Source organism: Lepus europaeus, chromosome 17 (assembly GCF_033115175.1).
Source record: "Lepus europaeus isolate LE1 chromosome 17, mLepTim1.pri, whole genome shotgun sequence".
In the NCBI taxonomy this organism is placed as follows: Eukaryota; Metazoa; Chordata; class Mammalia; order Lagomorpha; family Leporidae; genus Lepus; species Lepus europaeus.
Window position 1 is genome coordinate 8,909,088 of NC_084843.1, and position 20,756 is coordinate 8,929,843.

General features: G+C 49.2%; 1 protein-coding gene across 7 annotated transcripts in view; it reads left to right on the top strand.

The window, feature by feature from the left end:
• The first annotated feature begins 9,675 nt into the window (after positions 1-9,675).
• The window catches only part of ATE1 (arginyltransferase 1), a 239,049-nt gene continuing 227,968 nt past the window's right edge, over positions 9,676-20,756 (top strand). For 5 of the 7 annotated variants that reach the window (XM_062215035.1, XM_062215031.1, XM_062215036.1 and 2 more), the window contains exons 1-3: positions 10,075-10,213; positions 12,496-12,559; positions 16,695-16,757. In XM_062215035.1, the coding sequence (XP_062071019.1) occupies positions 10,108-10,213; positions 12,496-12,559; positions 16,695-16,757 (233 nt within the window). In that variant the 5' untranslated portion in view covers positions 10,075-10,107. Of the gene's footprint in view, positions 9,776-10,074; positions 10,214-12,495; positions 12,560-16,694; positions 16,758-20,756 lie in introns of those variants that run through there. The other 2 variants (XM_062215033.1, XM_062215034.1) reach the window with 1 other exon arrangement.

Sequence of the window (20,756 nt, forward strand, 5' to 3'; positions counted from 1 at the left end):
TGCACATCAGCAGGAGACTGGATCTGAAGTGGAGTAGCCATGACTCAAACCAGAACTCCATTGTGGGATGCAGGTGTCTTTTTTTTTTTTTTTTTTTTTTTTTTGACAGGCAGAGTTAGTGAGAGAGACAGAGAGAAAGGTTTTCCTTTTCCATTGGTTCACCCCTCAAATGGACGCCACGGCTGGCGCACTGTGCCAGTCCGAAGCCAGGAGCCAGGTGCTTCCTGCTGGTCTCCCTGGCGGGTACAGGGCCCAAGGATCTGGGCCACCCTCCACTGCCTTCCTGGGCCACAGCAGAGAGCTAGACTGGAAGAGGAGCAACCGGGACTCGAACCCAGCGCCCATATGGGATGCCGGTGCCGCAGGCAGAGGATCAGCCTAGTGAGCTGTGGAGCTGGCAGGATGCAGGTGTCTTAAGTGGTGGCTAAACTCTCTACCATAAAGACCTGCCCCTCAGGTTACCAGTATTTTGTTGAAGATTTTTGCATCTACATTCATGAGACTTTGGTTTATAGTTTTCCTGTAACGAGTTTGGTTTTATTATTAAGGTAATACTGGCCTCAAAGAATAAGTATTAGTTGTGCTTCTGTTTTATAGAAAATGCTGTAGAGAATTGGTATAATTTGTCCCTTAAATGTTTGGTAGAGTTTCCCAGGGAGCTTATGTATGTCTGATGCTTCTGTTTTCAAACTTCATTGATTACTGACTGAATTTCTTTAGTAATTTCTTTATATTCAGACAATTTTTTTCTTATGTGATTTGTAGATGGTATCCTTCCAGGAATTGATCCATTTCCTGTAGGTTAGAGTTGTTCATAATATTCCCTTACTATCCTTTTACTATCCATAGGATGCTGACTTTGGATTTTTTTTTTAAAAAGATTTCTTTATTTGAAAGGTAGAGTTAGAGAGAAAGAGACAGATAGCGAGGTCTTCCATCTGCTGTTTCCTTCCCCAAATGGCGACAATGGCCAGGTCTGGACCAGGCTGAAGCCAGGAGCCAGGAGCTTCTTCTGGGTTTCCCACAGGGGTGCAGGGTCCCAAGGACTTGGGTCATCCTCCACTGCTTCCCAGGTGAAGTAGCAGGGAGCTGAATCGAAAGTGGAGCAGCCAGGGTTCGAACGAGTGGCCACACGGGATGCCAGCCTTGCAGGCAGCAGCTTCACCGGCTATGCCACACAGCACCTGCCCCAAGATTTATCGTTTCCAAGACAGGCTCACTCTGGATTTGTTGGGTCCTGGGCAAGCCTGAGGTTATGGAATGTCACACTCAGGCTCCCTCCTGCTCTGGATTCTTTCCTGATGGCTTGAGGGTGGGGGAGGGGTGAAGTAGCAGGACGTGGTGGGTGACCTTGCTGTGGGACCACCACTGGTCTGCAGCAGCCCCTGATGACTGCTCAGGACTGGTTTCCTTCTCTCCCTCCCTTCCTCAGCCCTTGCTTTGCTGTTGTGTGGCTGTGTGGGGTGTCTGGTCATGTCTGCACGTCTGCTCTACCCTCCCATGCATCCCAGGGAAGCGGATGAGACACTGGGTCTCTGTTCTCTGAGCTGCCAGCACTTCCTACAGTTTCCCTGCAGAGCCAGAGTTCGGGAAAATTTGTTGCAGGGATGACACTGTCCCAGTCTAAAGGGCACGGTGATTTCCAGGAACTTAGGCTTGGTTATCCCAGAAAGTGGCCACGGAGAGTCCAGGTGTTCCCGTAGTGCCTGTGCCAGTTGAGAATGGACTTGGCTGAAATTCCCGGAAAACCATAAATGACTAACACTGGCTTAAAGAGAGATTTACTTTCCTTCTATTAGAGCCGTCTGAGGGAGGCAATGATGGTTTTGCTATAGTAGCTTAAGGTACAGGCAATTTCTCTGAGACCCTCAGGGTCTTTCCTGGTGCTTGTGCCTATTGGTCACAAAATGTCCTCTGGAACTCCAGACATCACATCTGCTTTCAAAGCAGGAGGAAGAGGAGAGGGAGAGGTGCAGCATCACAATTTTGATGCATTTGCATTTAATTTGTTCTTTTTCTAGTTTCCCAAAGTGGTAGCTTTGATTGTTGACTTAAGACTTTTTTTTTTTTGACATACCATAAATACTATAAATTTCCCTCTAAACACTGCTTTTTGTTGTATCCCACAAATTTTAAGTTGTGGTTTTGTTTTTCATTTACGTCAATAATTCCTAATTTTCCAACTATGCTTGTTATTGATTTCTAGTTTAAATGTATAGTGGTCTGAGAGCAAACAGATTATGGCTTCTTTGATATTTGTTAAGGGTTTTTTTTGACAGGCAGAGTGGACAGTGAGAGAGAGAGACAGAGAGAAAGGTCTTCCTTTTCCATTGGTTCACCCTCCAATGGCCGCCGCGGCCAGCGCACCATGCTGACCTGAAGGCAGGAGCCAGGTGCCTCTCCTGGTCTCCCATGCGAGTGCAGGGCCCAAGCACTTGGGCCATCCTTCACTGCCCTCCCGGGCCACAGCAGAGAGCTGGCCTGGAAGAGGGGCAACCGGGACAGAATCCGGCACCCCAACCGGGACTAGAACCCAGGGTGCTGGTGCCGCAGACAGAGGATTAGCCTAGTGAGCCGCGGCACTGGCCTGTTAAGGTGTTTTTTTTATGGCCCAGGAAGTGGTCTTTTTTGGTGATTAGTGTGATCTTGAGAAGAATATGTACTCTGCTGTTGTCAGATGAAGAATTCTATAGATGTCAGTTAGCCCCAGCTGGTTGATTGTGCTGTTAGAGTAAACTGAGTTCTTACTGATCCTCCTCCTGCTGGATTTGACAATGTCTGATAGGTAGTGCAGTCTCCTCTATAATGCTGGATGCATCGATTTCTCCCTGCAGTTCTATTAGTTTTTGCCTGGTAAATGTTGCCACTCTGCTGTAGGCGTATATACATGAAAGATTGTTTCCTTGGAGAACTGACCTCTTTATTACTGTGTGATGTCACTCTTTATCCCTAATTGTTTTGCTATGAAGTATTTACTCGGAAATTACTAGAGCTACTGTATGATTCTTTGATTATGGTTAGCATGGTATATCTTTCATCCCTTTATTTTGAATGTTTTTAAATTTGAAGTCAGTTTCTTGTACATAATGTATAAATTGGTCTTTTTAAACATCTATGCTGATAGTCTCTGTCTTCTAACTGGTATGCCGAGACCACTGATGTATAAAGTGATGATTGACATCTATCATAACTGTCACTGTTTTCTATTTCTTGGTCTTACTCTTTTTTCTGGTCTCCCACTCTTTCAACCTTCTCTTGTTTTAGTAAGCATTTAATATGACCTCATTTTTCTTCCTGTTTTAGCATATCAACTATCCAATTTATATTCAGACCATTTTTTTTCTTATATGATTTGTAGATGGTATCCTTCCAGGATTTAATTTTTTAAATTTTAAAATTAAAAAAAAAAAAAGGTTGCCCTTGAATTTACCATTTACAACTAATCCAAGTTCTCTTTCACATGACACTACACCATTTCATAGTTCATGCCTTGGAAGAATATTCCCAGTCCTTAAAACACTGCTGGCACTCATTTCTATAAGCTATAATCACCAAATAAAATTGCTATAATTTTGAACCAATTGTTACCCATTAAATTAAGGTGGTCTTTTTTTGTTTTTTGAAACAGAATGAGAGAGAAGTGGGGAGGAAGGCCGCCATCGCATTTGGGTGCCGGTTTGAGGCCCAGCTGCTCCACTTCCGATCTCTCTCTCTCTGTTATGGCCTGGGAAAGCAGTAGAAGATGGCCTAAGTGCTTGGGCCCCTGCACCCACATGAGACACAGAGGAAGCTCCTGGCTCCTGGCTTCGGATCAGCGAAGCTCTCGTTGTTGCGGCCGACTGGGGAGTAAACTAGTGGCAGATGGAAGACCTCTCGCTCTCTTTCTCTCTCTGCCTCTCCTTCTCTCTGTGTAACTCTTTCAAATAAATAAATAAATCTTTAAAAGAGAAAGAGAGAGAGAGATATCTTCCATTCATTGGTTCACTCCCCAAATGGCCATGATGGTCGGTACTGGGCCAGGCTGAAGCCAGCAGCCAGGAACTCATCTGGGTCTCCTACGTGGCTCCAGGGTTCCAAGCACTTGGGATATCTTCTGCTGCCTTAGGCACATTAGCAAGGAGCTGGATAGGAAGTAGAGCAGCCGGGAGTTGAACCAGAGCTCTTATGTTGGATCTGGAGTCACAGGTGGCAGCTTCACCACTGTACAACACTGGTTGTAGATTAAGATTTTCTTAAAAATTATTTTACTTCCACTTGTTCCTTCCTTCTCTAGTTTTGTTTCCTCTTTTATGCAACTCCAAATTTCTGACCTATATTATTTTCCTTCTTTCTGAGTATTTCTTTAACATTCTTGTGAAACAGGTCTACTAGCAACAAATTCCTTTCATTTTGTCTGAGAAAGTCTTTCTCGTTCATTTTTCAAGAATAATTTTTTTTTGGTGACAGAATTTTAGTTTTGTAACATGTTTTTCTCTCAGCACTTTATGTATTTTAATGCTTTTTAAAAAAGATTTATTTTTTTAATTGAAAGGAGAGGAGAGGCAGAGAGAGAGGTCTTCCAACTGCTGGTTCACTCTCCAATTGGCCCCAATGGCTGGAGCTGCGCTGATCCGAAGCCAGGAGCCAGGAGCTTCCTCTGGGTCTTCCCATGCAGGTACAGGGGCCCAAGGCCTTGGACCATCTTCCACTGCTTTCCCAGACCTGGCAGAGAGCTGGATCAGAAGTGGAGCAGCCAGACTTGAACTGGCCCCCATATGGAATGCTTGGCACTGGAGGTGGCGGCTTCACCTGCTACGCCACAGCGCCGGCCCTTGTATTTTACTCTTATCTCCTCTAGTGTCCATGGTTTTTGCAGAGCAGTCAGGTGTAATTTTTTTTTTTTTTAAGATTTATTATTTGAAAGGCAGAGTTTAGAGAGCGAGAAATCGATCTTCCATCTGCTGGTTCATTCCCCAGATGGCTGCAATGGCTAGGCTGGGCCAGGCTGAAGCCAGGAGCCAGGAGCTTCTCCTGGGTCTCTCACAAGGACTTGGGCCATCTTGGTTTGGAAGTGGAGTAGCTGGGTTTCAAACCAGTTCCCATATGGGATGGCAGCATTGCAACAGCAGCTTAACCTGCTATGCCGTGACGCCAGCTCCGGTTGTAATTCTTATCCTTGTTTCCCCATCTTCTAAGTTTTTCTCTGTATTTGACTCCTGCAGTTTGAATATGTTATGCACACATTTAGATTCTTGGGGGCATTTATCTGCTTGATGTAGCTTAAAAACTCACATGAATTTAAATGAAGTAACTCAGCCCTCCAGTTGCACTAGCTGCATTGTAGATGCTCAGAGCCACATGAGCTAGTGTCTGCCAACCGGACAGAAGCGGAGAGGAGTCCACTCCAGGCCTCCTGGCAGTTGAGCGGCCAGCAGCGGAAAGCACTCCGGCCCTTGAGACCCCCGCTGCTCCGGAGCACCTCCCTGGCCCTTGCTCCAGCCCCCTCTTCTCTGCACTCGGGCCCGGGACTCACAATGCTTTCTTTGCGGGGAAGGGGCACGTGTCCACGCGTTCCCGTCAAGAAGCAGCAGCACCAGGCCTGTGCTGCCTGAGCTCCACCCTTGTGTCTGCAGAGGTGATGTCATGGACTGTACAATTACCAGCATTTTACTGCCAAGTAAGAAAACTTAAAACAAAGGCAGCTGTCTATGGCTAATATCTCATAGTCTTCCTTCGGAAGGAAGAAACTAAATGTAATTCTGTCTTCCCTCAACCCCACTGGGCCTTGAAGATGAAAACATGGCCTCTTACCTGCAAGATACAGACATCCAGGAACCACCCTATAAAGGTCCAAACGCAGCATTTGTTGATCTCTTTCCCTTTTCAATTTCCTTCACTTGTATCATCTTTTTTTCCTTCCTTTATAACTCTTACTAGTTGTGTGACTTTGGACAAATTATTTAATCTGTCAGGTCTACATTTTCTATCTTGTGAAGTTGTAAAGTTAAGTGAATTGGGGCTGGCTTTGTGGCATAGCTGGTTAAGCCGGCACTGCAGCTACCTGCAGTGCCAGTATCCCACATGGGTGCCGGCTCGAGTCCCGGCTGCTCCACTTCTGACCCAGCTCTCTGCTAATGCACCTGTGAAAGCAGTAGAGGATGGCCCAAGTCCTTGGGCCCCTGCACCCATGTGGGAGACCTGGAAGAAGCTCCTGGCTCTGGATCGGCCCAGCTCTGGCCATGTGGGGAGTGAACCAGCGGATAGAAGACCTTTCTGTCTCTCCTTCTTTGTGTAACTGTACCTCTCAAATAAAATCTTTTTAAAAAAACTTTGAGTTAGGTTCAGTTAAAATATTAATAAAATAGGACAATTATAACAATATTGTAGTTATGTGGATGTGGTTTCTCTTGCTCTCAAAACATTGTGCTACCTCCAAAGAGGACTTATTTTCTTTCCTTATTAAATGAAAAAACGTTTACCTTTTCACTTAAATACTTTGTCTTCTCTGGATATCCACAAGTTGTCAGCATTACTTCTTAGACTTCAGTACAGAAAGGGTCAAGGAACACAAACTCTGTAACAGCTCCACAACTGATCTGGTAACAGAGGGCCACTGAGTACTAACGGTTGGGTATCACACAGTGAGGACAGCGGACAAAGGGAGGCTTCGCATGCAAGTGGGAAGGCACAGGATTTCATCACTCTAAAATGGCAAGCTCTGCAAAACTTATGAGTTGTTTACTTCTGGAATTATCCGATTACTGTCTTCAGACTGTGGCTGACTGTGGATAACTGAAACTGAGGACGGCTGGGGGGTGGGGGAGGGAGGAGGAGAGGGCAAAAAGCCTCTTGGCCCCTTGAAGACGGAGAGAAAAGTCTTCCATCCCCTGGTTCATATCCCAGATGGCTGCAATGTCAGGAGCTGAGCTGACCTGAAGCCAGGAGCATCTTCTGGGTTCTCCTATGCGGGTGCAGGGGCCCAAGCACTTAGGCCATCTTCCACTGCTTTTCCGGGCCATCAGCAGAGAGCTGGATGGAAGAGCAGCAGCCAGGACATGAACCGGTGCCCATATGGGATACTGGTGCTGCAGCCAGATACTTGACCTACTGTGCCACACTGCCAGTCCCCACCATGTCTGAGAGCAGGCATTCTGCTTTTTTTTTTTTTTTTAAATAACACTTTTAATTTTTAAAAGATTTATTTGAAAGGCAGACATCCTTTTTAAACCACACAGGGGGAGAGAGAGAGAGAGAGAGAGAGAGACTCTTCCATCTGCTGGTTCATTCCCCAAATGACCACAATACTTGGAGCTGAGCCAGTCTGAATCCAGGATCCAGGAGCTTCTTCCCAGTCTCCCACATGGGTGCAGGGCCCAAGGACATGGGCCCCCCTCTGCTGCTTTCCCAGGCACATTAGCAGGGAGCTGGATAGGAAGAGGAGCAGCTGGGCTCTGAACTGCCCCCACATAGGATGCTGGTGTCGCAGGCGGTGTTTTAACCCGCCACACCGTGTCAGCCCTGCGTTCGGCTTTTTGCTTCATTCCATGGGCCCCTACTTTCACTCAAAGAGAGCCTGCTGGGGTTAGGCATGGGTTAGTCAAAGCCACCAGAAAGAACAAAATGGATGAGGACTGTTCTTGCACATGGGGGCTGAGATGTAGCAAGGAGCCCTCAATCTGAAGCCCTGGAGTGCTGCACAATCTAGGGGCACCCAGGACTTTGTGCACGCTGCTTGGCCATCTCTTAGGTTCCTTTCCATTGTCTGTGGCACAAACAATACTTAACAATGTCAAGTCACCAGGCCAAGAGACGTTTTCAACTTAGCTAGACGCATAGCCAACAGCAGACACGGTGGTCACGAATGTCAAGCCTCTGCTAATGCAGGCCCTGGGAGGCAGTGTGACGGCTCAGGGGGTTCCTGCCACCCACAGTAGGCAGAGTTCCCAGATGCCAGCTTCAGACCTAGGGAGCCCCAAGCCACTCTGGGTATTTGCAAGTGAACCTATGGATCCCAGCCTGCTGTGTCTCCCTCCCCTCCCCCACATACTCCAAAGTCTATTTCTCTTGAGTTTCATGATTTCACTTTTTACACATTGCAAAAAAGATAATCCCCTTACTGCTGACTAGAAAAACTAAGAGGATAGCCAGGCTTACATTACCTGGGCACACATTAGGAAAGGTTAAGGAGGGGGGCTGCAGGCTTGACCCTCGAGACCCACGCACCGCTGGGATGGTGGGGCCATGGCGTCCTTCAGCAAGAAGCAGCGGAGATGAGTCTCATGTGTCTGCTTTATTGATGACCATGCACACCTTTAAAAGGGCAGGCAGGAGGGGCAACACTAATTCTACAGGATAGAACCAATATTGGCATCACTATGCTCCTCCAATCATTGAAGGTCACACAGCTCAGATAGTTTTCCAGGTGGTCCTAATGGGCCTGGGCCACACCCAGGAGCTGTTTACCTGACTGACAATTACAGGGCCCTTTAACTGGGAGGGGAGAGTGCCTGGGGCTCCCGCTGCCTGCCAGCAGTCAGGTTGTGGGGTCCCTCCCAGGGGGCACGGTGCGCCATGCCCCCTCAACCTCCTGCACGGGCAGGGCAGGTACAGGATCACCCACAGGAGGCCACCTGCATGCTATATAGGGGCCAGTTTGAGTCCTTGCCACCCACGCGGGAGCCCCAGATGAAGCCTCTGGCTCCTGACTGGCCCAGCTCTGGCCATCGTGGCCGTCTGGGGAGCAAACCAGCAGAAGGAAGATTTCTGAGCCTTTCTCTCTTCTTTCACTTTTAATGATTTATTTTTTGTTTACTTATTTTTTTGACAGGCAGAGTGGCAATGAGAGAGAGAGAGAGAGAGACAGAGAGAAAGGTCTTCCTTTGCCGTTGGTTCACCCTCCAATGGCCGCCGCGGCCGGCGCATCGCGCTGATCTGAAGCCAGAAGCCAGGTGCTTCTCCTGGTCTCCCAAGCGAGTACAGGGCCCAAGCACCTGGGCCATCCTCCACTGCCTTCCCGGGCCACAGCAGAGAGCTGGACTGGAAGAGGAGCAACTGGGACAGAATCCGGCGCCCCGACCGGGATTAGAACCCAGGGTGCCGGCGCAGCAGGTGGAGGATTAACCAAGTGAGCCATGGCGCCGGCCCCTCAAATAAATAAAATCTTTTAAAAAAATAAAACAGTGGCAGCTAATTGGAGACCCATGGCCTATATATAAATGTTTTGTTTAACCCAGAGAATTATGAAAAAATTTATCTTAACAGTAAATATTTTCACATTCCAAAACAACCCGGATTCCCAGCTTCTCTCGGGCACCGGGCATACAGCGGCTCAAGGCTGCGATGGTTCCGACAGCTGTTTCCTTTACACACGCCCAGAGCCCTCACCAGTCGGGCTGGCTGCGCTGCACCTGCTACCCACCGGCATTCAGCGAGTGCCGGCTCCCTGGTTACCCGCACGGGGGTCTGCGGAGACCCGAACCAAAGGGCCGGGCCGGCTCACGGCCTGCGAGTCTCGGCGGTGCCATCCGCGACATGGGGCCGCGGCCCCCGGCCCCGGGGCAGGCGGGCCCCACCCCGGCTCCCGCTCGCGGCGGCGGGGACCCCCGGGCCGGCCTCGCCGCGCGCCCTCCCCGCCGCCGGCCCCCGCGCTCGGCCCAGGTCGGCCCCGGGCGCCGAGAGGCGTGGCCGGCCCGGCGGACCCTCGCGGCGGCCATGGCCTCGGTGGTGGAGTACAAGGGCCTCAAGGCCGGCTACCGCTGCGGCTACTGCGACTCGGAGGAGGGCAAGATGTCCTGCGGTGAGTGTCCCCGGCGGCGCGGGCGTCCGGCGCCCGGGCCCGCGGGCGTCCGCCGCGTCCCCGGCCGGCCCGGCCCGAAGGGCGAGCAGACGCCGCGCCCGCGCCCCGGCCAAGGCGCCCGTGCCGGGCCCGGTCCCCTCCCCGCTCCCCCGCTCCGTCTCACCCTCACGGACGGCGACGGCCCCTCACGGAGAAGAAACGGAAATAGCGGGAGGCTGCCCTCGGCCAAGATGGCGCGAGCGGCTTCGCGCGAGCCTGGGGCCTGCGGGCTGGCGCGCTGCATTGTGGGCCGGCGGCGAGCCCGGCTGCCGGGCGTGTGCGGGGCCGGGGCCATGGCCGCCTGGGCCGCGGTGTCGCCCAGCGTCGTGGAGTACTTCGAGGGCGAGGACTTCTACCGCTGCGGCTATTGCAAGAACGAGTCGGGCAGTCGCTCCAATGGTGAGCGCGCCGGGCCGGCGGGCGTGGGCGGCCGGGGGACCCCGGAGACCCGGGCGAGCCCTGGGGCCCGGGGCGCCCGGCGTTGCGCTCGCGTGTGACTGTCGCTGGTTCCTCGGGAGCGCCCTGGTGGCTGGGGTCGCGGCGGTTAAAGGCCGGCCGGGGTCCGCGGGGGTGCGGCGCGAGCACCTGGGCACCGCCGGCCGCACAGCTGGGCCTCCGTGACCCTGGGCTGCAGCCCGGGCGCACGTCTGCCCTGCGCCGTTTGTCCTGGTTCCCAAAGCAGGGCCAGCCCACGGGTCCGTGTTCTTTGCGGGAGAGTTTATGTTTCGCGTTAATTTCCTGCTGTGTCATGCGGGTGTAAGGGTGAGACCTATTGTTCTTGTAAACTTTCTCCTGTCTCTTGAGAGTTTGTTTATGTGAAAGGCAGAGTGACCGGGCTTCCATCCGCTGGCCCACTCCCCAGATGGTCCCGACAGGCAGGGCCGGGCCAGGACCAAGCCAGGAGCCCGAGGCTCCTTCCTGGTCTCCCGCGTGGGTGCAGGGGTCCCAAGGACTCGGGTCATCCAGCGCTGCCTTCCCAGGCCATTAGCAGGGAGCGGGATTGGAAGTGGAGCAGCGGGGAATACCAGCTGGTGCCCATATGGGATGCAGGCGCTGCAGGTGGGGCTTTAACCCTCTGGGCTACAGCACCGACCCCCAAAATAAATATTTTTAAATTAATTTATTTGAAAGGCAAAGTCAGAGAGGCAGAGGCAGAGAGAGAGATCATCCACCTGCTGGTTCACTCCCCAAATGGCCGCAAGGGCTGGAACTGGGCCAAACCGAAGCCAGGAGCCAGAAGCTTCCTTGGGTCTAACATGCAGTGCAGAGGCCCAAGCACTTGGTCCATCTTTTACTGCTTTCCCAGGCGCATTAGCAGAGAGCTGGATCAGAAGTGGAGCAGCCAGAACTCAAACTTGTGCCAATGTGGGGTGCTGGCATTACAGGTGGCGGCTTTACCCACTATGCCACAGCACCGTCAACTTCAAAAATAAATCTGAAATAAAAAACGTGTTAGGCACTTCCTGTGAGCGTGCATCTGAGTAGACAAACATCCTTCAGTTGAAGGGACAGTTACCCAGATGGGCTAAGTAGAAGAACGCTTACAGGTGGGGTTAAGTAGAGAAAACGAACAGCATACTGGACGTGATTGCAGTTCCGAGAGGAAGCGCCCCAGAAGCACACCAGGTAGTGGCAGTGCTTGCAAACTAATGCAGGTTCCTTCCATTTCCTTTGCAGAGCATTTGTACAAATTCCTGTCATTTTTAAAAAAAGATTTATTTATTTGAAGGCAGAGTTACAGAGATGCAGAGGCAGAGAGAGAAAGAGTGAGGTCTTCCATCTGCTGGTTCACTCCCCAATTGGCTGCAATGGCTGGAGCTGTGCCGATCCGAAGCCAGGAGTCAGGAGCTTCCTCTGGCTCTCCCATGCAGGTGCAGGAGCCATCTTTTACTGCCTTCCCAGGCCACAGCAGAGAGCTGGATCAGAAGTGGAGCAGCCAGGTCCCAAACTGGCGCCCATACGGGATGCCTGCACTGCAGGCAGCAGCTTTACCCGCTATGCCAGAGTGCCGGCCTCTCCTGTCATTTTTAATTCTAATTTTAATTGTCAAAGTCTTTAGAACATGCATTTATGGGTGAGTGGGCCTTGTTAAAACCATTGGGGATATTATTAAAGTTCGGAGGTGTGATGCCATCCAATTGTGGTGAGGATCTAAATCTGTGATGTCATGGAGACCATTGACAGTTGACTTTAATCTTCAGGTAAACATAACTGGTTTTGGGAGTGGGCGTTTCTAGCAGTTAAAATGCCTGTATCCTCACTCGGATTCCTTGCTTTGATTCTTAGCTTTGGCTCCTGATCTCAGCTTCTGCCAGTGCAGACCTGGGAGGCAGTGGTGATGGCTCAGGTCGTCGGGTTTCTGCTGCCCAGGTGGGAGACCTGGGTTGCATTGCTGGCTTGGCCTTGACCTAGCCTCAGCCATTGCAGACATTTGGGGAGTGAACCAGCAGCTGAGAGCTCTCTCTGCACCTCTCAAATTTTAAAGAAGTAGTCACTTTAACATATTTGAATTTTAAATTGTATTTTTCACTTGTGTATTATTAAGTCAGGTTAACAAGAATGAAGTGTGTACAACATTTTCACTTTTTTTCCGGGGTGAATGTTACAGGATTTTTGCCTAAATATTCATATGTCTAAAGAAGGAGGTCTGTCCTGTGACTGACACAGCACTTGTTTTCCAGGCATGTGGGCGCACTCCCTGACTGCGCGGGACTACCAGGATCTCATAGACCGAGGCTGGCGGAGGTAAAGCTGTTTCCGCAGACTGCGGCCTGCCATCTCTGCTGGGCTGTGGCTCTTTGCGAGATACGGCTTGCCTTTGAAACGTTCTGTTGTTGGAATGAGGTTTCGCATTTTTGTTACAGTCCTTTGTGTAGTGATTTTGTTCTCTTTTAAAAATTATTTGTGAGGAAACTTCAGTTATACAGAGAGGTGGAGAGTACTATACCGAGCCTCACACGCGTGTCCCTGGCTTCAGTAGTCGCTCAGTCTGCCAGTCCTCACTCTGCTCCCACGGTGCTTTGCAGCAGGTCTCATCTGTAGACTGCTGTTATGGGTCTCATCTCGGCATACCTGTATAGGAGAATCTGTAAGAGAGAAGGCGTTTTCTTTTCTTCTTAACGTATTCAAAATGCCCCATCATAACTAAGAAAATTAGTTCTTTGATGTTACTTATTATCCAGTTTTGTTCGGATCTTTGGGTTGCCTCAAAGACATTTCTTTTTTTGTTTAGACAGTTTTATTTGAATCAGAATTCCAAATTCCACACATTGCCTTTGTTTTGGGGTGTGGTTTTTACAGAGATGATTTTAAATTAACTCTTGAAAAGATTTTTTTTAAGATTTATTTATTTGAGTTACACAGACAGAAGCAGAGGCAGAGAGAGGTGTCTTCCATCCACTGGCTCACTTCCCAGTTGGCCGCGACGGCCAGAGCTGCACTGATCTGCAGCCAGGAACTTCTTCTGGGTCTCCCACACGGGTGCAGGGGCCCAAGGACTTGGACCATCTTCTACTGCTTTTCTAGGCCATAGCAGAGAGCTGCATCAGAAGCAGAGCAGCCGGGACACGAACCGATGTTCATATGGGATGCCAGCACTGCAGGTGGTAGCCTTACCCTTTACACCACAGTGACAGTCCCAAAAGATTTATTTATTTATTTGAAAGACAGTTACAGAGAAAGAGCAGAAGAGTACCCAAATGGCTGCAACTGCCAGGACTGAGCCAGGCTGAAGTCAGGAGCCAGGCGCTTCATCCGGGTCTCCCACATGGGTGACAGCAACCCAGGTACTTGGGCCATCTTCCGCTGCTTTCCCAGTGTATTAACAGGGAGCTAGGTTTGAGATGCCAGTGTTGCAGGGTCAGCTTCATGTGCTTAGCCACAATGCTGGCTCCTAAAGTAACTCTTAGGTAAAGTTTTTCTTTTTCTTTTTCTTTTTTTTTTTTATTTGACAGGTAGAGTAACAGACAGTGAGAGACAGACAGAGAGAAAGGTCTTCCTTCTGCTGGTTCACTCCCCAAATGGCCGCCATGGCTGACTGCGCCAATCCGAAGCCAGGAGCCAGGTGCCTCCTCCTGGTCTCCCATGCAGGTGCAGGGACCCAAGCACTTGGGCCATCCTCCACTGCCTTCTCGGGCCACAGCAGAGAGCTGGACTGGAAGAGGGGCAACTGGGACTAGAACGCGGCACCCATATGGGATGCCAGCGCCACGGGCGGAGGATTAACCAAGTGAGCCACGGGTCCAGCCCCAAAGTTTTTTTCTTTTTAATTTTTTTTTTTTTTTAAAGATTTACCTATTTATTTGAAAGGCAGAGTTGCACACAGAGAGAAGGAGAGGCAGAGAGAAGGAGAGGCAGAGAGAAGGAGAGGCAGAGAGAGGGAGAGGCAGAGAGAGGGAGAGGCAGAGAGAGAGGCAGAGAGAGAGAGAGGGGCAGAGAGAGAGAGAGAGGTGCGGGGGGGGGGGGGCAGAGAGAGAGAGAAAGAGAGAGATCTTCCACCTGCTGGTTCACTCTCCAGATGGCCGCAATGGCCGGAGCTGCACCGATCCAGAGCCAGAACTTCCTCCAGGTCTTCCCACTTGGGTGCAGGGGCCCGAGGACTTGGGCCATCTTCTGCTTTCCCAGGCCATAGCAGAGAGCTGCATTAGAAGTGGAGCAGCCAGGTCTCAAATTGGTGCCCATATGGAATGCTGGCACTATAGGCGGCGGCTTTACCCACTACGCCACAGTGCCGGCCCCAGGTAAAGTTTCGTAACAGAAGCAACATTAGATACTCCATGCTAGGATTGTTGAAAGATAAAGGAGGGGCTGGTGTGGTGTAGCAGGTAAAGCCACAGTCTGCATTGTTGGCATTCCATACAGGCACTGGTTTCTGTCCTGACTGCTCCACTTCCCATGTAGCTGTCTGCTAATGGCCTGGGAGCAGCAGTGGAAGGTGGGCCAAGTGAGTGTGACACTCATATGGGAGACCCAGCTGAAGCTCCTGGCTCCTACCTTCAGCCTGGCCCAGCCCTGGCCATGTGGCTATTTGAGGAGTGAAGCAGCTGATGGAAGATCTCTTTCTCCTGCTGTCTCTATCCCCCTGTCTCTGTAGTGCTTTCAAATAAATAAAGATATCTTAAAAAATGACAAAGAAGGCCGGCGCCGTGGCTTAACAGGCTAATCCTCTGCCTTGCGGTGCCGGCACACCGGGTTCTAGTCCCGGTCGGGGCACCAATCCTGTCCCGGTTGCCCCTCTTCCAGGCCAGCTCTCTGCTGTGGCCAGGGAGTGCAGTGGAGGATGGCCCAAGTGCTTGGGCCCTGCACCCCATGGGAGACCAGGATAAGCACCTGGCTCCTGCCATTGGAACAGCGCGGTACGCCGGCCGCAGCGCACCTACCGCGGCGGCCATTGGAGAGTGAACCAACGGCAAAAGGAAGACCTTTCTCTCTGTCTCCCTCTACTGTCCACTCTGCCTGTCAAAAAAAAAATGACAGAATTGAGTGTACTGATTGAAAAATCATAATTTTCTTTAAAAAGGATGCTCAGCCAGGTAGATGTAGGTCAGATTTCTTTAAAGATTTATTTATTTATTTGAAAGTTAGAGTTACAGAGAGAAGGAGAGGCAGAGAGAGGTATTCCATCTACTAGTTCACTCCCTAATTGGCCGCAGTGGCCGGAGCTGTGCTGATCTGAAGCCAGGAGCTTCTTCTGGGTCTCCCATGTGGGTGCTTTCCCAGGCCATAGCAGAGAGCTGGATTGGAAGAGGAGCAGCTGGGACTAGAACCGGTGCTCTTATGGGATGCCGGCATTGCAGATGGTGGCTTTATGTGCTATGGCACAATGCTGGCCCCCAATTTTTTTCTTTTTTAAGATTTTATTTATTTGAAAGGTAGAGCTACAGACAGAAAGGGAGAGACAGAGAGAAAGTTCTTCTGTCTGCTAGTTATTCCCCAAATTGCCTCAGCAGCTGGAGCTGGGCGGATCCAAAGCTAGGAGCCAGTAGTTTCTTCCGGGTTTCCCACATGGGTTCGGTGGCCCAAGCAGTCGGGCCATCTTCCATTGCTTTCCCAGGCCATAAGCAGAGAGCTAGGTCAGAAGAGGAGCAACTGGGACACGAACCAGCGCCCATAGGTGATGTGGGTGCTGTAGGTGGCGGTTTAGCCTGTATGCCACAGTGCTGGCCCATGGGTCAGATGCTGAAAGATTTTGTTTGCCTGGATGAACTGTCCTTCCCTGGAGGCAGAGGGAGCTGTTGGAGGATTTCACGTGAGATTGATGCGTTGGGATTTGCTTTGGGAGAGCGTTGAGGTGGCAGCTAAGAGGCGAGTTCCAGAGGGTGTTGCACTGTGCAGATGTGAAGCGAGGAGGGGTGGCAGTCGAGAGGGGCGGGCAAATGTAAGGTGGCTTTAAGACATGGAGCATTTGCTGATGGATATGGAGGCGAATGCAAAGAGCAGTCGAAGTGACTTGCAGGTTTCTGGCTTGAGAACTTGATGTAAGGCTGTGGCATTAGCTGCAGTCCGGAGACTGCCGAGAGGTCGGTGATGGCTGCGTTGTGCTGGTGTGTGTGGAGCACCCAAGCGGATGTCCCAGGCAGCAGCAGGTGTCGGTCCCTGAGCTTGTCGTGTCGGGGGTAGTGGCAGGTCAGGGAACGCAAGGCTTGCAGATCTGATGAGAACATGGCTCAGAGGATTAACCCTGGAGTTCACATGTAAAGGTTTAGGAGAGAAAAGACTTGCAAGATTCTTTAAATTAGGAAGAACAATTAAACCAAAATGCACTTTTGTGTTACTGGTTTTTATTTTTTTAAACCCTTTATTAACTTAATATTACTGTTCTAATTTATTTTGGTACATGTGAAAAATGTAAGAAATTAACCAACTATTTTTATAACTTTAGGAGTGGGAAATACGTGTACAAACCTGTCATGCATCAGACATGCTGTCCTCAGTACACAATAAGGTAAGAATTTTAGAGCCAGGAAGAGGATCTATAGCACCAAGAGTGTTCAGACGTGTGTTAGTGGATTCTTAAGCCTTTTAAAGAACGTTAAACTTAAGTTAGGCATTCTTTAAGGAAAAAGAATTGAGTTGTCATTTCTGCATGTTGGTATTATATTCATGTACAAATCAGTAGCTTTTAATACTGATTCTGATACAAATATGTGAAAAAAATTTATTTCGCAATTCAGTGAGTAGATGCTGTGCAATACTGATAGATATTCAAAGTACTTTCAGAATCTGCGACAGCATTTAGCTGGGGACTTGGCACAGTCTGGTCTTCAAGCAGCGCTCAGTCCTGCCACGAAGTCAGATTTTCACACGTGGAAAGTTTAACCCAGAAAGTCTATAATTTGACAAAGCGTTTGCTTGATTTTTTTATAATCTTTTAGACTTTCTATGTGCCCATTACTCTACCTTAACATAGGATTTTTTCCTCCTTTTCTGATTATAAACATCATCTTCATTTTAATTTTTTTTTGTTGGCAGAAGATGGGGGGAGTGCATTAACATTTTGCAGTATGTCTTTTCTTCTGATTTGATGTATGTATGTGGCTGAAAAAGTGTACACGATTGTGTTCACGGCTTTGTTGGCCCTGCTGGTGTCTCCCTTAGTTGCTTTTGAGCTGCAGACCGCTTCTGAGAACTTGATTACTGCTATAGTAATAGTTTCCCCTCTGAGTTTATTTATTTATTATTTGAAAAGTAGAGTGAGGGAGAGGGAGGAGGGAGACAGAAAGATGCACCATCCCCAGCTTCACTCCCCAATGCTTGTGGAAGCCAGGAGCCAAGAACTCCATCTTGATTTCCCACGAGGGTGGCAGGGACCCAAGTACTTTGGGGCCAGCATCTGCTGTCTCCCAGGGTGTGCATTAGCAGGATGCTGGATTGGAATCAGAGGTGGGACTGGACCCCATACCCTCCTAATTGGGGTGCAGGTGTCCCAAGTAGCTGCTTAACCCTCTGTTCTACAAAACCCACCCCTGTTCATTTTTTTTTTTTTTTTTAAGACATATAGACTACAAAAAAGTAATGTTTTGCATGTTTACTGAAAGTCCACGGATTCCTAACAGCCTTTTCTCTTTAGGTAACTGGACGTGGGCTTGGCAGATAAGGAGCCATCTTGGGCCTGTGGCTGGCCTGCAGTCTCACTTCATGCAGGAAGAGTGCCTCGGCCATCCCCTTGCAGGAAGGCTGACCTCCTCAGCAGGAGACAGTGTCTTCAGAGTTCACTGTTGTGCACCTGGGGAAGCCCTCGTCAGCCTGAACCCTGAGAATCTTTATAATTAGAACAGTCCGATTTCAGTTTTTCTAAGAAAAAGCACCTAAAATATGTTGAGTGCCATTTATGTAAAGCACTATTCTGGGTAGAGTCTTCATGAAGAGAGTTAATATTACAAAACAGAGTGATTGTAAACTGTGGGTTTTGCATTTCATGCGGAGCCACACGTTTCCTGAATTGTTACTCTTTACGCAACTTATTTATATATTTTAGTCTTTCTGAGTTACTTTCTTGTATTCTTTTAAATTTACTTGCTTACTACAGCAGTTACCTTGATAACTTTATGTGAAAGAAAAGAGGGGCTGCCTGATATGAGTGTAAATGGAGACTAACTTTGCTGTTCAGTCTTTTTTTTTTTAAATTAAATTGTAAATGCTCATACTTTAAAATGTCTGATAGTTGCAGGAAGCTCGTTCTGGAAGATAGGAGTCCCCCCATCCCCCTTCCTACCCCGTTCCCCACTGGCAGTCACCCTCAAATCTTTTGATTGTTTCTGCTGGTTTTTCATCTCCCAGTCTGTAAGTAACATATAATTGCTGTACTTGATTTCTTCTTTTTTTTTCCCCTCCTGTTCTGCGGCATTCAGCCCCCTTTTGAGCTCACTCCCAGCTTGCTGTTTTTGGATGGATGCATTCTCATAGCCGTGCCATGTGGAGTACTGTGGTTTATTTTCCTTTCCTTTGCACATTTTTGCTTTCCCTAGCAATATTAATTGTCTTTTGGTGTCATCTTCTGTGTACAAATTACAAGTTTATTCTGAAACACTTTCCCAGTTGTGTAAGTTTCCTTTGGTACAAGATGGTTAGGTGCATCAAATACTCTGTCGCTTTGATTGTCTTCCACAATTCTCCAAGACTGTCTGACCTGCTCTCCTCTGAACTGGCTGGCCTCCCTACCTGCTGCACCACTGTCACCCGGGATCTGTCTTGTCCACAGTCTTGGGGTTCTCTGGTCTCGAGTCAGATCTCATCCACTGTATCCTGAGCATCCTTCCTTATTATTCTTTCTCTTGTGTCAGTGAAGTACATCTTCTAGTAGCCTTTTTTTTTTTTAAGATTTACTTTATTTTAAAGAGTTACAGGGAGAGGGAGAGGGAATCTTCCATCCACTGGTTCGCTCCCCAGTTGGCTGCAGCAGCTGGAACTGTGCCAATTTGAAGCCTGGAGCCAGGAGCTTCTTCTGGGTCTCCCACATCAGTGCAGGGGCCCAAGGACTTGGGCCATCTTTTACTGCTTTTGCAGGACATGGCAGAGAGCTGAATCAAAAGAGGAGCAGCCGGGACTCGAACCAGTGCCCATATGGGATGTTGGAACGGCAGACGATGGCTTTACCTGCTACACCACAGCACCTGCCCCTCTAGTGGCTTTCTGAGAAAAAGTACATGAGAGATTTTTTGAGACCTCACATGTCTGAAATATTTTTTTGTTTTTTTAAGATTTACTTATAGGGAAGGCCGAGTGACAGAAAGGGAGAGCTCTACAGAGAAATATTCCATCTGCTGGTTTACTTCCCAAATGCCCACAGTAACTGGGGCTGGTCCAGTATCAGTCCAGGAGCTAGGAACTCTGTCTTGGTCTCCCACATGGGTTGCAGGGCCCAGGTGCTTGGGCTTTCATCCACCGCTTTCCCAGGCACGTGAGCAGCAAGCTGAGCCAGGAGCAGAGGAGCTGGGACTTGAACTGGCACTCTTACATGGAGCGGCAAACAGTGGCTCAACCCTCTGTGCCGCAGCGCCTGCCTCTGAAAATGCTTTAATTCAGTGAAAATGTTTTAACCTTTAGACTGGTCGTTTTTTCTTTTCTTTTTCTTTTTACTAAATCTGAGAAATTTACTTAATTATATCTTCCAAATCTTGTTTATTTCTTCTACCAGTTTTTACTTCTGAGATGTGTTTTTGTTCTTAGGCTGTTACCTAAAGAAGAAAAGTCCATTTTATGACTGTGATAGCTTACGAAGAGAATTTCTCTGCGAATATAATTTTTAAGGTCGTGTTTCTGCATATCTGTATCCTCCAACTTCTCCAGTCTGTTGGGCGCCCACCTTAGCGAGAGGGGCCTGCCTCAAGTCCATTGACTTCCGCTTTCCTGCGTCTGGAAGTCCTGTGTGCCCAGATGGATGCGTCAGCTGCGTGTTGGAGTGATCTGGCGGGGCGGTTCTGTTGGAGTCCCTGTTGTCAGTATTTTTAGGTCTGATTACACTCTGGAGAGAAAACCGGAATCTCCTGCTGTTGTGGAGCTGGGTTGGGGCAGAACCGTTCAGCATGCAGACTTGGATTTCAGCTTCCCGTTGTCAGCTCTGTGCTTGGGATCGTAGGAGACCCTGGTTCTTAATTTTCCCTAAAAGCTAGATTGTGTCGGGAGTCATCTCTGCTGAGTGGAGAGGGATCGGACATAACTCCTTTGAAAACAGACTTTCAAGGAATTCTTGTATTCCCAGAAGTATCGGGTATCTCAGTCCCTGGGACTGTTAGGGGCAATGTGGGGAACATGGGACAGAGTTTTGGCTTTTCCCACTGTTATCTTGGGATTCCACTTTGATCTGCCACGTCAGTTACCAGTTGTACATACATGTTCCAGCTCCTGACATTTCCCCCCTCCTCCTTTTCCTGTGATTTACGTGTTTTTCTTTTTAAAAAATTTCCTGTTTGTGGTTTTAATGAGATTTGGAGTGGAAGCAGAA